The sequence below is a fragment of the Danio aesculapii genome, chromosome 3 (assembly GCF_903798145.1).
Source record: "Danio aesculapii chromosome 3, fDanAes4.1, whole genome shotgun sequence".
Lineage (NCBI taxonomy): Eukaryota > Metazoa > Chordata > Actinopteri > Cypriniformes > Danionidae > Danio > Danio aesculapii.
In genome coordinates, this window is record NC_079437.1 from 33,026,011 (window position 1) to 33,041,835 (window position 15,825).

At 37.2% G+C, this 15,825-nt stretch overlaps 1 protein-coding gene across 2 annotated transcripts in view; it reads right to left on the minus strand.

Moving 5' to 3' along the window:
• Positions 1 to 15,825, minus strand: part of cacna1aa (calcium channel, voltage-dependent, P/Q type, alpha 1A subunit, a) — a 139,837-nt gene that overhangs the window by 22,210 nt on the left and 101,802 nt on the right. Inside the window, exons 37-43 of one of the 2 annotated variants that reach the window (XM_056453760.1) lie at positions 15,515 to 15,642; positions 13,447 to 13,543; positions 8,365 to 8,470; positions 7,374 to 7,481; positions 5,476 to 5,576; positions 2,187 to 2,296; positions 318 to 453 (exon numbers count right to left, since the gene is read on the minus strand). In XM_056453760.1, coding sequence (XP_056309735.1) covers positions 318 to 453; positions 2,187 to 2,296; positions 5,476 to 5,576; positions 7,374 to 7,481; positions 8,365 to 8,470; positions 13,447 to 13,543; positions 15,515 to 15,642 — 786 coding nt within the window. Of the gene's footprint in view, positions 1 to 317; positions 454 to 2,186; positions 2,297 to 5,475; positions 5,580 to 7,373; positions 7,482 to 8,364; positions 8,471 to 13,446; positions 13,544 to 15,514; positions 15,643 to 15,825 lie in introns of both variants that reach the window. The other variant, XM_056453759.1, reaches the window with a different exon arrangement.

Below are 15,825 nucleotides of genomic sequence, written 5' to 3' on the forward strand. Positions count from 1 at the left end.
GGTTTATGAAAACAAACCGCTCCAATGGACACCTTCCATAAAAGACTGCGAATATCTGATACGCTGTCTTGTAAAGGCAAAGAAAACATTATTAATCCACTGAATTGTCCAATGGTGTGAACTTTTTCCAGCTCAAGTGTTTATCATGCTGTGAGAGAGTTATTATGCTGATGGAGAATCCATTCTTCATAAAACAGTGGCTCTTACATTCTATTGTTTTATTGCAATGTGTTTATATTTCACTTCCCTAAACTCATTTTCATACATTCAGGCATTTACACAAATACTGTCAATTGTATGGGACAGACTGTGTGTACCTGAGACTGCCTTCTGTTGTCTGTGGTGTCATCTGGATGTTGGCCTTCTGGACTCCAGTTGCCTGCTTTTTGAGATATCTCCTGTGCTCGCGCCGTTACCCATGATTGGCTCTCCGGTATCCTTTCATCAACAGGCCTGACAATACAGCCATATTTAGTCAGATTATAAGGTCTTTACAGTCATTGAAGCGATTAGTGCGCTGTCTGATTTCAAAGACCTTTCCCATTAGATGTTTAGCCGAGGCGAAATGCTACAAGGTAGACTGATCATCAGTAGTATTGATTGTTTACACTGTATTTGTTATGTGCTACTATATAAAAAGTGACCAGCCTTTTAATTTAATTTCATTTTATTTTCGGCTTAGTTCCTTTATTCATCAGAACAAAATGAACCACCAACTTATACAGCATACATTTTACACAGCAGATGCCTTCCAGCTGCAACCCAGTACTGGAAAACACCCATACACTCTAACATTCACACACATACATTACGGATAATTTAGCTCACCCAATTCAGATACTGTATAGTGCATGTGTTTGGATTGTGCGAATACAAGGAGAACATGCAAACCTTCTTGCTGTGACGCAACAGTTCTAACCACTGAGCCACCGTGTCTTTCTAAAAAAAAGTATATATATATATATATATATATATATATATATATATATATATATATATATATATATATATATATATATATATATATATATACACACACACACACACACACACACACACACACGCACACATATACATATATACACATATATATATACACGCAGAATTAAACAAGTAATCCTAATATATGTCTTGGGGTTTGGCCCAGCTTTTTTGGGACCTACTCTTTAGGTAAGTATCTGGTAAATGTATTTTCATTTACAGACAAACACTTAACACACAATTATCATTTAAACCACAATAATAATCTTCCCCAAAACACTTAATTCCAGTACTTCATTGGATCAAAACACTTAATCATTAAACACATAATAAACATATTTTTTTCCCGTCAGCCGCACTACAATGGTTTCGCCCATGTCCGCCACGTTGTGCAACCGCGTCCGGCGATGAACTCATTACAGTTTTAAGAAAACATAAAAAAGCTAGTAATAATAATAATAATAATAATAATAGTTATAAAAAAGACAATAATAAGTGGCCAACATTATTATTAATCATTATGTCATATTTTAAACTGGGCGGCATGGTGGCTCAGTGGTTAGTACTGTCACCTCACAGCAAGAAGGTCACTGGTTCGAGTCCCCGCTGGGTCAGTTGGCATTTCTGTGTGGACTTTGCATGTTCTTCCCCTGTTGGCGTGGGTTTCCTCCGGGTGCTCCGGTTTCCCCCACAGTCCAAAGACATATGCTATAGATGAACTGAATTAACTAAATGTATGTGTGTAAATGAGAGTGTATGTTGTGTTTGCCAGTACTAGGTTCATTCAGCTGTGGTGATGGTAAGTCAAAGGATTAAAAAAAAAAGTTAAAATATATAATTATAAAGTTATAAAATGTTTCAGGTGTGGATATATCCATTAAATTCTGAATTTCATGGTTTAATTCAATTTACATTACTGACTAATATGAATCCTCATCACTGTCAAATATGATTGACTTTTTTAAAATATTACATTTAACTTTTACTAAAAATGAGTTATATATAATTATCATCATGATGCATGTCTAAATTTGATTAATTATTGTGAAAAGAACTACACAAACCAATGAATTGAATCAGATCCCTTATTGCATTTAGTGTCTGTTTTATTACTGATAAAAATAAATAAAATTAAAAATACTGAAAATGACACCATAAACTTTAAAAATAAATGACTGGGAAGAAAATGTAAAGATGTTACTCACAGATGATTTGCAGGGTGCATTTGTGTGTCAGGAAGGCCAGTGAGTCCTGGTCCCACATCCTGGCTTGGAGATGGCGGCTCCAGACGCTGAAACATTAATGGCGTTCGATTCTGTGTAAGATACAACATGGCCTACAGCTGGTATCAGGCAAGCTGATGGGAAAATGGGGTTGGGGAAAGATATGGGATGCAGAACATCCCATGTGCGAATGGGGAGGGGATCCAGCAGCGGTCAATCAGGAGGCATTCCAGGAGCATTATGGGTAAATGGGTTTGTCCTGTGAGCTGTGCTGCCTGAAAGCTGCCGATGGTACCATGCTAACAATTCATTTACTTCCATTGTCCCAGTAAATGGACAGTTTCTGTAACCACCTGGCTGCTAAAAGGTGGTGATGAATCCTGGTGTCGTTTAGTAGATCACATAAAACTAAGACTGGCCTGTTTGTTAAGCTCAGAGGTCGTCTAAATGAGGTCGTCTAAACTACCTAAACAAGTCACTGTTAGCGGTTATGCACTACTATTCAAAGTTTGGGGTAAGCAAGGATTTAATTATTCATTTAAATTAATTAATACAACAATCCAAACAGAAAACTTATGAAAAGCAGCAATGACATTTAAAATTTCATGAAAAAGTTGAAAAATCAGTTTTTATAATTATATATTGTATATTACAGTATAAAGTTTTCAATCAAATGCATGTACATATCTACAAATATTTTTTGTAATCATTTTTTATCATTAGGACTTTTGATTAAATACATTTTTAAAAAGTCATACTGAGCTCAAACGTCTAAATAGAAATGTGCAGACTTAAATTTATGATCTTTTTTTTTATAGAAAAAACAGATAAAAAATATTGCATTTAGTCATTTAGCACATATTGATGACTCATCCTGCACTGCACGGTCTTTTATCCAATCAAATGCTTTCTAAAATGATAATGGTCCCTCTCTGAAATATCACTTCAATAAGAAGCCAAATGTCCTGTTTCAACAATAATTCAATCAAGAATAAGTTTTGTTTTCAGTGAATGTACTATATAAACACTAATTATTTACACCAATTATTATCAACCAATTATTTATTTACATTTTCGTGCTTATTTGACACCTAGAGCAGATAATTGGTACCACCGGCCAAAAATGACACCTTGAGATTTGGAAAATGAAGAAGAAGAGGAAAAAAAAATCAACTAATCCAGTGAAAAACACAAAATGCATGTAGTATGTAGAGGCAGGTTTTATATAAAATCTCATGAGAGGAAGAAACAGTTGGATGAAAGCTGATAAAGAAAGGGATCATCTGTGAAAAACATGCACAGATTGAGTTTGTTTACATAACACTATCTAATGGATGAGTTAGGAGTTTGGCTGTATGAGGAAAAGCTCAGCAAGTTCAATGGTATCTGCAAAAACTGCTACATCCACTTGAAACACCATAGCTTAATGCTGAGATTGTACAAAACAACTCTATATCTAGAAAAGTGATCAACTTTCATGTGGATGTACAGTTGTAGATCACACAAGAACAAAACAGTAAAAAAAATGTACATCAGGCCCATGTTGCATTACACTGTGACATTCAGACTAATGCTCAACATCTATAACAACGCATGTATACATGGTATATTTTTCGAAAATACAGTATGTCGAGTTTCACTGATAAAATACATGAAACAATGGATTACTACAACCTTGCTGCAAACAAAAATATGCTAAATGCCAATAATAATAACTGAACCAGATTATTTAGTTAAAAGAATGAATGGACGTAATTACAACAACCTTTCAGATATACTGAAATATTAAACCACCCACTGCAAGAGACTTCATAAAATTAGAAATTAAGTCAGTCGGTCAATAAATTAGACAATGAATTATTAATCTAGAGGTTTGTATGGAGGGGAGCAATCTTGCAAGGAAATGCTTTCTGGAAAAACCTTCTAATGGACAGTTTTAAGAAGTGTTTCCAGGTTTATTCACATTCTTGGAAGGATGCAACATTTGTCATAGATGTGATTTAAATATATTATAATAAAAAGGTATTATGTTAAGCATGTAAATATACTATATGACTATATTTAATAAACATTATTGCTCAGTCCAAAAATGAAGGTACATTGTCATATTTGATATGGAAGAACACTTTATTCTCAAATTCTACACATGCACTGTGACAAGCAGTGAGATCCCCAGCATATTTTACTTATTTTTACTCACTAAGGGTGATTTCAAATCTGTAGATCACTTGTTTATTCCAAAACATGGTCTTAATTGGTTACAATGTTGCATTTTCATTTAAGTTCAGTTTGCTGTCAAAAGAAACTATTTTAAACCACATTGAATTGCCTCATGTGAGGAAAGCTCTCCTTCCACTGGTTAGCGTGTACCTATTATGTTCCTCAGCATCGTTTGAAGTGCAGTTGGTTCTGAAGGCTTTTTGTGACTTTATCTGTAGCAGTCATGACAAAGATGTCATCTACTAAATTATACAATAAAAATGATAAATTATATGGAAAATGTAAATTAGTACAATCAGGGTAGGATTGCTTTCTAACCTCAACCAAAACAATCTAAAGTTTGTTGTCAATCTGGCCAAGACCAGCTGATGCCAAACCAATTGTTTTGGTTGTGTATAGACGTGATTAGTGTGTTCATATGTGACTATGGACAACAAAAAAGTCACAAGTGTCTATATTTGGAATTGAGGTGTATACATCACCTGAAAGCTGAATAAATAATTGTTTTATTGATGTATGTTTTGTTAGGATAGGACAATATTTGGTAGACGTATTTAAAAAAACTGCAATCTGAGGGTTTAAAAAAACAAAATAGTGTTTATACTGTTTAATGCTTAATGTCTAAACTAAGTTCATAGCAATGGACATCACTAATTAACATAACATTTTGATAAATTTATGGTAAGACAATATCAAAATTTCTTAATGGAACACTTCTACTTTATTCAAATGATGTTTGACATAAAATAATAGATTTTTGACGAATGAAATGTATTTTTCCAGGGTCCAGTGTCACACATACCTAAACAAACCAAAATAAAGGTAAATACAGCAGGATCCAGAGTTAATGCCCCAAACAAGCCAATTGTGTAAACACCCTAAGAATCATTTTAAAACAATTCGGTCACATCCGCAGGCATGCAACTGATTCAATAGATAAGCGTGCTTATGAGTTTGCACAAAACTATCAATTGGTAAAGCTGAGATTTGCTTGTCACAGCTCATTGTGGAGTGATCTTGTGATAGCAAGTGGAGAGGGAAAACAACATACCTGCTCATCATGGAGAGCTTGTGTCCGTTTGGCTTTACTTTGCCGATAATACTCCATGATCATCATGGCAGCGTAGATCTTTCCTACTGTCAGGTCTGTCGCTGCTGAGAAAAGGACAAGTTACCCTGCACGATTAGACAACATGAGATGGACCCTGAGCAAGGGGGATGGGAGTGAGGACTGGTCATGCACACGAAAAACGCACAAATCCACATGCACAAACAGTGTCAAATTGACACACACAGAGCCAATGGTCTTTTCACAAGCAGACTGATTAAATCTTTTGAGTGTTTTAGGCAGGTCATTTTCATGACCATTTCTTTAAATATTCTTACATATTTCTGCTGTTTTAGGTGTCAAAGCACTGCAAGAACTGTCAGCAAACTACAGCATTATTCCTAGATACAGTCAACAAAGTGAAACGGTTTCCCAAAAACGGCCTGTGCCGCTTTATGGAACCGAGTTCACATGTAGAAGTTACTAAAAGTAACTTCAGACTAGTTTTACATGCCATGCTTAGTGGTGCTTAAAGCCATGGTCACCACCTCTGTATCGGATCTGCATAGAACAATGGAGATAAAATTAGCATCAAACAATACAGATCTAAAATATTGCATGCTTGCTGCAAACTCATCTGGAATATACTTCCATATTACTAGCATTAAGCTTTTTTGCCTCATGTGATAGCAATGGCACCTCAATGCCTCATGCTTTGTCAACCATCAAGCTAGCATTAAGCTAGCTAGTTTTAAGCAAGTTCCATAAAATAGTTAGCTTTTAAGCTGTTTTAGCATGTCTTACCAGCAAACTAGTACATACATCTCATTGGTAGCATATCAGTGGTGCAATAAAATATTTTTAATAAAACTCTTTTACATACACCTTTTCAGGAATCCCATAACCCCTGTAGTGAAAAGACATCTATAGAGGGTTGATCTATAGTAAGGCACCCCCTGATCTCAGGCAAAGTGAACTAGGATGTTTGTTTTCATTCTTTGTAGCACTTGAACACAGATTATATTAAACTATCTTTGTTTACATTTTACAGCTGCTGTGACTTTTTTTCTACGCAGCAAAAAGGAAGCAGCTAAAAGCAGCTAAACTTTTTTTGGACTAATTAATTTGTCTGTTAGGTGGCAACATGGCCTTTGGCTTGTTGTCTGAGAAAAAAACGAATGCTACGAAACAGCATCTTTCAACTTTCAATGAAAAAAAAAGCAATAGACAAAGTCCACCATTTGTGTGAGAATGTACTTAAACAACACTTCAGCTTAAATGAGTTCATGGTATTTTTAATCGCACTTAACATAGCAAAATGCAAACACAGGCGAAAGACAATACTTTCTAATCTGCTTGTGTTAAGCATCTTTTATTCTGAAAGACTACATCTTTAGCAGTTTATGAAGAAACTAAAGTATACTTGATACAACAGCTGTCTTGGTTCATTTGCATGTACATGCCTTGAATTTATTAATACATATGCTCCAAGCAAACTGCAACTAACATTAATCAAATATTATTTATATGGATTTCATCTAGTTTCTACTGTTTTTTATTTATTTGTTTTGCTTGCTAGATATTTTTCCAATCTCTCCACCTATTTTATTTTTACTTCTGAAAAATGTTCAAATTATTTACTAATTATCTATTTATTTCTACTTTGGTCTGTGAGTGCTTGGTTATTGTACAATGCTCATGTTTGAATCTCGAGTCTATGACCAGTCTGTAGTTTAAACGTGCTTGGTATAAATCTTTAACGTCGTAAAAATACTCTAATCTAGGCGCGCTGGCCTGGACCATCAGGGGGTGGAGAGCAGTGAGTGGGCTGGCTGAGAGAAGCTGTCCTTGGGTGGTAAAAGAGAAACGCTGTGGATACACCAACCTCATGGGTAACTTACACTTGTGAGGAGTCACCAGCAGGTCCAGGTTCTTCTGAGAGAGATTAGGCCATATCGCCATCATCTCCTTCCTTAATTCAGCATCCATCTGGTGTTTATCTACACCTCCTATTTACACGGCAACAGGTACACGAACGCACATATATGCAAACATATTTCCACAAACACACACACACAAATTGTGTTAAAATGTGAACAATGTAGCTTTCATTCTAATGTAGCAGTGCAAAATTTAACTAATTTGATTTTGAAGCCAAAAGTATACACACAAGTGTCTGTGAACAGGGAGCGTGATGCAGATTTTGTGACCAGATTAGTACATGCACCACCTGATTTTTATAGCATATATCACTTTGAATTGTTTCTTAATTTAATTTGTCTACATGGAGTCGACAATGGACCAGCCCACTGACTCACAGTCGAAAAAGAAATATTGATTTCTTCTAAAGCATTTATTGTATTGTGTTGTCTAAAAAATTTATATATCACATATTGTCTAAAAAAGTGATATATAAACACATCTGAAACATAGCAACTGTTGCTATTTAATGCCAAAATAAAATACTCTAAATTACATTTTATTTCAAATTTAGAAGAAATACTATTAATAGTTTGCAAAATACAACAAACATGGAGTTTTACTAAAAAAACAACAACAATAAAGTAAGGATTCTCTTAATTTTTTCCAAATAGTATATTTATAAATGTTTTGTGTGTATTTTAACATATACGTTTAAAAAAACGTATACTTTGGACTTCATGATAGGAAGTCACAATGTCCAATGGGGTTCCAAAGCCCCATTTTGCTCCAATATCCTCTTTTTTGTTTCTCAGACCTTTGAACCCCACTGTACTCAATCAGCTTTAGACAAATGCATCAACTGTTCAGATACTGAGGCTCAAACAGAGGAAAGGTTATATAATATATGAGAAAATACAGCAAGGAATGAATGAAGGAAGGAAGAAGAAAGGGGTGTCAAACCTTCCCCACCCTTGGCGATCTTGATGTCCAGAGCGGTTCGGATTAAGGCCATAAGGGTAGAATTAAAGTGCACTGTGTTGTCATCAGCAACCGGCAGATCCATCCGCAACAGTCTCTGTGGAGAGCCAATCAGGGCCAGTCAGAAGAGCAGAGCAACAGAGATCTGTGTGTTTAGAACCTCCGGGTAAAGAGTGCTTTTGGTGTGTAAGAGGGAATGGGAGGGGAAAGGAAGGAGGGATTCTCAGGGTTAGCTCTGTGACCTTTCATATTCAGAACTCATTTACAGCTGCCTTAGTTTGGTAATCAATGCCAAGCAGAAGGTTGATTGAGGTTAGTAAGATTTTCATCGTCTATCTGGAGTCTAGATCAGTGCTTAACGACTGGTTGATCACAACTTTTAAATTTGAGGAGAAAATTATTCATATATATTGTATTGATGATATTAAGAACTCTCTTACATTGTTTGCAATTTGGTGGATTTCTCCCAAATAAGCAAGATGCCAACATCAACAGGTTGCATGACGAGAGCTCACTCTAAATATCCATGAATAAAAACAAAAATCAATAAAAATAAGAATAATTTAATTGATATGAGCATAACGTACAATGCATTTCATTCCATGAATTACTGGTTTAAAAATAATAAGGTAAAATTAAGATGCCTTTTGACGCAAAGTCCTGGAGCAAAACCAGTCTTAAACCACTCATCTAAACGTCTGTGAAAGTGAAGCTGCAAATTCTACAAATTAAATTTGTATCTTTTACCTTGAGCTATCAGTCAAAGAGCTTTGCCAGGAGGAGGTTCACATATTAAACTCGGACCAGTGGATGAAGTAATAAATTAAAACACTGTTATGCAAATGCCACTGTTTTAAAGTACAATTCATCCTGTACTGGTCTGGGGCACAATTAAAGTCAAACACAGAAAGTCATAATTGCATTGCGCAGGGTTAAATGTTACCTCAATCCTTCCGTCACCATGATACCCTCTGCTATGCAATCATCGAAGGTTACCCAAAGTCTTCCCGTCCCACTCCATCCAAGAAACACTCACCCTCCACCCCTCCTACCCTCTTTCCCAGCATGCATCATGCAGTCACATGCATCACAGTACAAGCAACAGAGCAGCCAACACTGAAAGCATCATCTAGTTGGTTTATTTCAGCTCATTCATTTAGGTTTAGTAGTGGTTGCTGTCATTGAGACTCAATCATAGATGGGCTACTGGATAAAACAAGAGCTCGATCCAGATTCTCTGGTCTCTCAATGCAAAAAAGATGGGTGCAGGCTATTGGTTTAGGTTAGAGCAGCATTCTCCAGAGGAAAAACAAAAAAAAGAACAAAAAAGGGAATGGCTTTGTGAGCTGTTGTTGTGAAGAGGATGAGCTAAGAGTGAGGATTTAGCTACCTGCTGCGCGAAGGTAATACTTTAATGCTACAGATGATAAAGAGAAAAGCAGTGGGCTGCCAGAGAGGAGTACCGGAGCAGGAAGTTGGTTTAAGACTGACAGCTTTTACACGAGGAGTTTGGATGGTGGAGATGGTAGTAATGAAAGAGACAGGACAAGAGACAGTGACACCAAATTTAAAGGGAGCTCGAAAGCTACATGAAATCCGAGGGTGAAGAATAATGAAGCATAAAATAAAGCTAGAGGAGACGTAAGAAAAGAAAGCTCTACCACAGGCTGGTCACATTCTCTACAGACGGTCCTCTATTATGGGCCCTAATATTTGACAGGGAGAAAGAGGGTGAATGCAATGGTCTTGGTCACTCTTTTTCATTCCACTGAGGCTAGGGTGGCACAGAGACCCCTATTAAACAGGAAGTGACCTGTCAAAATGAATACAATGCCACCACAAGTATATGTTGGTAGAGATCATTAAACAGGCTTTGGAGCAAAATAGTTTAATTGACAATGAAATGGGAGCTCAAATGGGACAGAGAAAATGAAGGGTGGGACGGGTAAAGGTAAGAGAAAGGAGATCCTAAACTTGTTGAGGGCTCACTAGCGGCAGAGATCTCCTTTCCTGCAATTTGGAGTTGTCGTTCACTGACCAGCAGGTGAAATGTCAGTGTACGATTGCAGACAGACAGAGAAAAGAGAAAAGCCTAAGGAATATCTTGTGAGAGGGGCAAGTGGCCTCGAAGGCAAGGCATGCAGATGATTGGCAGAATGTAAAGAGGAGGGGCTGGAAACAGATTAGAACTGCATTGACAGAAGAAAGAGAAGTGGGAAAAGGATTATTTGTGCAAAAGAGTTTTATGATTCCATCGTTGTGCCTTAATGCTACCCAAGAATGTGTGTTGTTGCATATGTGTGAGTGTGTGCGTATCTCTGTAAGCAAAAAAGAGAGAGACAGAGAGCTGGTCCCATGAGGAAAGGGTTCCTAAGAAAGCGTCATCCACAGAGCTGAGGGACGCGGAGGACTAAAGTCCTGCAGGCCTTCCAACCACTGCTGCACACGCACATTTGGGGGTGTTTTTGAGCGCATGTGTGTGAGTGTGTGCACGATGATGTGAATGTGCAGTATGCATGTGTATGTGCTTAGGTGTATCCCATTTTGCATACTTATGCACTATTCTATGGTAATTGTTTAGCACAGATGGTGTTAGTTGTGCGGCAAAGGGAACAGAGTGCTCAAAGGTTTAAAAGAGCACATAATAATGTGCTGGGTCATAGGGTTTGGGTGGAGGGGTTGAATGGGTGTGGATAATACATTATGTCAAGGGAGTACCATATTGTACCAAACAGTATCAAATTGTACCATACTGTACTGCACTGAATGGTACTGCTCTCTAAAAATTAGGCTTTGGCAGTGATCCTTTCTGGGGATCAGGGGTCTCAAACTTAAATTGGCAGGGGGCCATAACAGTGATTAACAATTCATAGGAGGGCTGTTTTAACATTCAAGCGCAACAAAAAAGTGGAAACCTGACGTAATTGATGCACTCAGACATTCTACCCCAGAGTATATGCAGTCTAAGCTCCTTCTTTTTGATTGTTGTTGTACATACTGAAGGGGTAGTTTAAATTGCTATGAAAATACAACAATTTAATAATAAGCATAATAATCATCATATGTTTCTTAACCAAAAGTTTACCAGATAGCGTAAGACAGCAGAAAGCAGATGGGGTAACTTAAGTCACTCTACTGGCAATTGTTCTTCTCAATTTCTTTATGATTTGTAAAACTACAACAAAGATTGGAAAATGTATGTGTATATTCACATTTACTTTAACATGTTCAATTCAGCCAGCACTAAAACTTTACTAATGCTCAGTTTTATACAAGTCTTAATATGCATATGAGGAAAAGCTATAAAATGAGACCATCTAAATGGAATATTAGCAAAATGATCATAATACACCCCCAGCATAAGATGTAAGCCACGAAGAAGTGTTTGTACAACAAAATACAGGCGGGACAAAACTGATTATAATCAAATGATCCTTGAATATTTACAAAAAAGAGCTTTAGTAAAAATAGTGCACTTTCGGACATGTATTTCAATGTTTAAATCAGCCCCAGAAATAATCTGCATGTGCAGATAAATAATCTCTCGACCACGCACACTGAGGGAAACCGAAAGTACCCCAGATATATAGCACAATACTTTAAATGTCCAATGATGATAGTGATTCAAGAATGTATGTTCTGGTGGGCTGAAGGGAGGAAGAGGGAGGGCCGCAAATGGCCCACAGGCCGGCAGTTTGAGACCCCTGCTTTACGGACTCAACTATTGTAGATTTCCTCTAATGCTGGATGACAAAAACAAAACAGAACAAAAAATAAAAACTGAAAACTAATTTGCTAGATAGTAGAGTACATAGTATAAGTGCATAATTGTATAATGCATCATTTGGGACACAACTTTTGTGCTTATTACCTTACTGTATCTCAGATCTGAAATGCAATTACTGATCGCAGCTGAACATTAAAGCTTGAGCTTTTTTGCTTTAATGTATCGATAACAACGTAGTTTGTAACAACAAATCTGAGACATTTACATTTCATCCTCTATACATGTGTACTATGACAGTGTGTGTCCATACGGTGCAAAAGTGCTTAGAAGGTTTGTCCGTTCCCGCTTCCCTGTGGATGGTACCGCCTGAGTGTAAAACCCTCGATCCCGACCCTGCCACCAGAATCACAATAGCGGCCTCCGTCAGACAACGAAGGAGGAAAAGAAGGAGAGAAAATAAAAAGAGAAAACACCAACAGTACAGACACAGCGCTGGCCGCTCGGAGGCCCTATACCTTGTAGGCAACCCGTGCAGGGCACTTCTTCCCCAGGCCTAACGGAGGAGACATGTGCCTGAGCATCTCATACATATCCCTGTAACTGATTCTGCCACTGGGCAACCGAAACAAAACAAAAAACCAAAGGAAATGTGCATGGGAAAGAGAGAGAAAGAGAAGAAGAAAAGGAGTAAATCAAAAAGAAGGGTTCGGATCAGGGATGAGGGAGGGGAGGAGAACACAACAAAAAGAAGGTTATTGGCCTGGACGAAAGGAGTGGTTTGGTAAACTAGGCTGCCATAAGACTGATGATTGATTGATTTATTTGTGGGTAACGGGAGGGGGAGGTGGGAGGGGGTGCTCAACGTCTGAGTGCTAAAACGGCATTCTATGCAATGGGGCAAGTTGCATAGAAGAGCAGGGGGGCTTCAGAACAGGCACAAAGTCCCGCTGCTGGCAGGGCGTTGTAATGAAGTTTTATGTCAATGCAGTTTCTGTCCCCCTCCACCCAGAACAATGCACGCTACCATACCAGTGAGACCTAGCCGTGCCTTAAGAGCAAGCAAAACAAAAATCAAAGATGGCTGATTTGTTTGTTTCTTTCTTTTTTTGTTTGTTTGTTTGTCTTTCACTTTAGTTGTTTTCTCATTCGTCTGTTTCACACATACGTCATGCTTCTGTAAGTGTCGGCATTGTCCTGCACATTCTCATTGTCATATCAAGTAGAATGCAAGTAGAAATGGTGAGAGTACAAAAACATTGTTGAAAAGAAAAAGAAGAAGAGGTAAGCGACATTCATTGCATTCTCGATGCTAGCAGGTAATATTAGTTTTTAAGTGGAAGTCAAACCTTGCAGGCCACCCTATGAGGACATTTCTTGCCTAAGCCCAGAGGGGGGTCGATAACTCGCAATAAACTGTACATATCCTTATAATGAATGCGCCCGCTGTAAGAAGAATACAGGGAAGTTAGAGAACACAACTCAGAACAGAGACATTGGCAGGAAGAAGAGCACAAGAACAGGAAGAGAAGCACAGCATCACACAAACACACATTTTCTTATTTGCTCGTCACCCATTTGTGTCGTCAAAACTCCACCTGTCTCTACCTCTTGTTTTTTTTTTTTTTTGGCCTTCTTTTCATCCTTTACATTTTTATCATTTCTTTTTTGACACTTTTGCCTTGTTTTACTTGTTTTTCTTTCACTTTCACTTCTCACACATTGCATCCTTTTACTTTCTTTTCATTCTCACTAATATTTTTTTTTCTTTCTGTCCATCCTACTTTTCTCTATTTCTTTTACCTTAAATTCTCTTTTCATTGTCATTATTATACATCCTTCTCTCATTCCTCTTTTCATTCAATTCTCTTACCTTTTAAATTGTTTCTTTCACTTTTTCATTCTCTTTATTCATTTATTTCTTCGACTTCCTTTTCATCTTGTTTTGTCTTTATATCACTTTCTTTTCATCTGCGTAAATTTGATTCTCATTATAGACTTTTTGTTATTTATTACTTTGCTTTCTTTAGTTTATTTTTCCAGTATTCCCTTGTTTTCTACATGCCATTTGTTTCTTTTTTACTTTTTTTTCTTGCTTATGGTCTCTTCAATCCTTAATCTAACCCATTCTTTTACCATCTATTCTCTTAGGTTTTCCATCTCTCTCTCTCTTCCTCCTTCCTTCCTCTTTTTTCTTTGAAATTATATATTTTTTACTTTCTTATTTTTTTTTTTGCATTGACTTTTTTTTCTATCTTTTCAATTTCCTTTTCTGTCCATTCCGTCTGTCCTTTTTTCTCTATTCTTTTCTCTTTCAATTCAGTCCGTTCTTTGTTTTTCATTAAAAATGTCTAACTTTCTAACAATTTTTTTCTTCACTACTTTTCAACTTTCTTTTCTTCTTTATTGTTTATTCAGATTGATTCTACCTCTCAGAATGAAGATTCTCACTCTCCTCAATCTTTTCAGCATAATGTGCCTCTGTAAAAAGGCTTTAATCCTTCTTGCATGTTAAGATTCAGTTCTTCTCTAAATATTTGATTAACTGTCAGTTGCCTGCTTACATTATTGTCTAACACACAACATTAGGGTGACAGGCACTGGAATGCAGATACCGGGAAACTTAGCGTGTTCAGTAGAAGGAAAGGGGCTGGCACAGTAAGTTTGGCTTGCAGTATGCAGTATTCCAGAGTGGGAGGACTGGGACTCACAGAAGGGCACGTAGGAGGGTTTGGGGGGGATAGATGGATTTTAACAGAGCTGAGAAGCTCAAATCCATGATCCCCTTTTCTCAGCTGGTACTATGGTATTCTCCCCTCTGTTTGGTCCAAGTTAGGATACAGTGAAGCCAGGCTCTGTAAGATGAAGACTGTGCCAGAGGCCACGGCTCTGTACTGATGTCAAAAAACGAATTGCTCCAGTCGAACACATAAAAGAAAGTCAATGTGTTCTGTGTTATACAGGACAGAGGCTCGATGTGTTAGACACATCTAAACCACACTGGCTTTTCACACACAATTATCTCAATTTATCTAGAACTCAATTTCTATTAAAAAAAAAAGCCTCTTGAAAAAGGGTGTGTTCAGCAAATTTAAGGGTCAGTGAAATTCATATTGTGAGTCTGTAATATCCAAACTAGTCAAATTAGCATTTTTAAACAAGCATTGAAAAAGATTGCAAATCTCGTGTTTCATGAGCATTATCTGTCAATCATCAAGAAACATGTTATTGAAAATCTAAAGTTCTATCTACATAAAAAGTGCCAGGAGTGTATTGATGAATTTAGTAGCTTGTTTTACTTCAAGTAATTAGTACTTTTCAGCATTAGTATGTAATATACACAATATACGCTATTAGTATAACATATAATGTAATATTTGTGTGTGTGTTTGTGTGCGCAAGTTCACATGGACTCACCAAGCAGCAGGATCATATTCTGCCCAGATCCTCACATACTCGTCCAGGTGATGGGGTCCCAGGATAGAGGAGTCACGTGTCAGGTACTCAAAATTATCCATGATCACAGCCACAAACAGATTCAGCATCTGCACGCATGTATATTAAAGGCTTGAGCAGACAAATCTGATGAGTTGAGTTGTATAATACACCAAATGGGTAAATACATGAGGTTATGTTATTCCTATGCTAGCTCACCCCAAAAGGTGATGAGTGTGGGTGGGACTAAAAGCTGTGGGAATGGAGTGAGGCTGCTGGCCTGAATGTTTAAC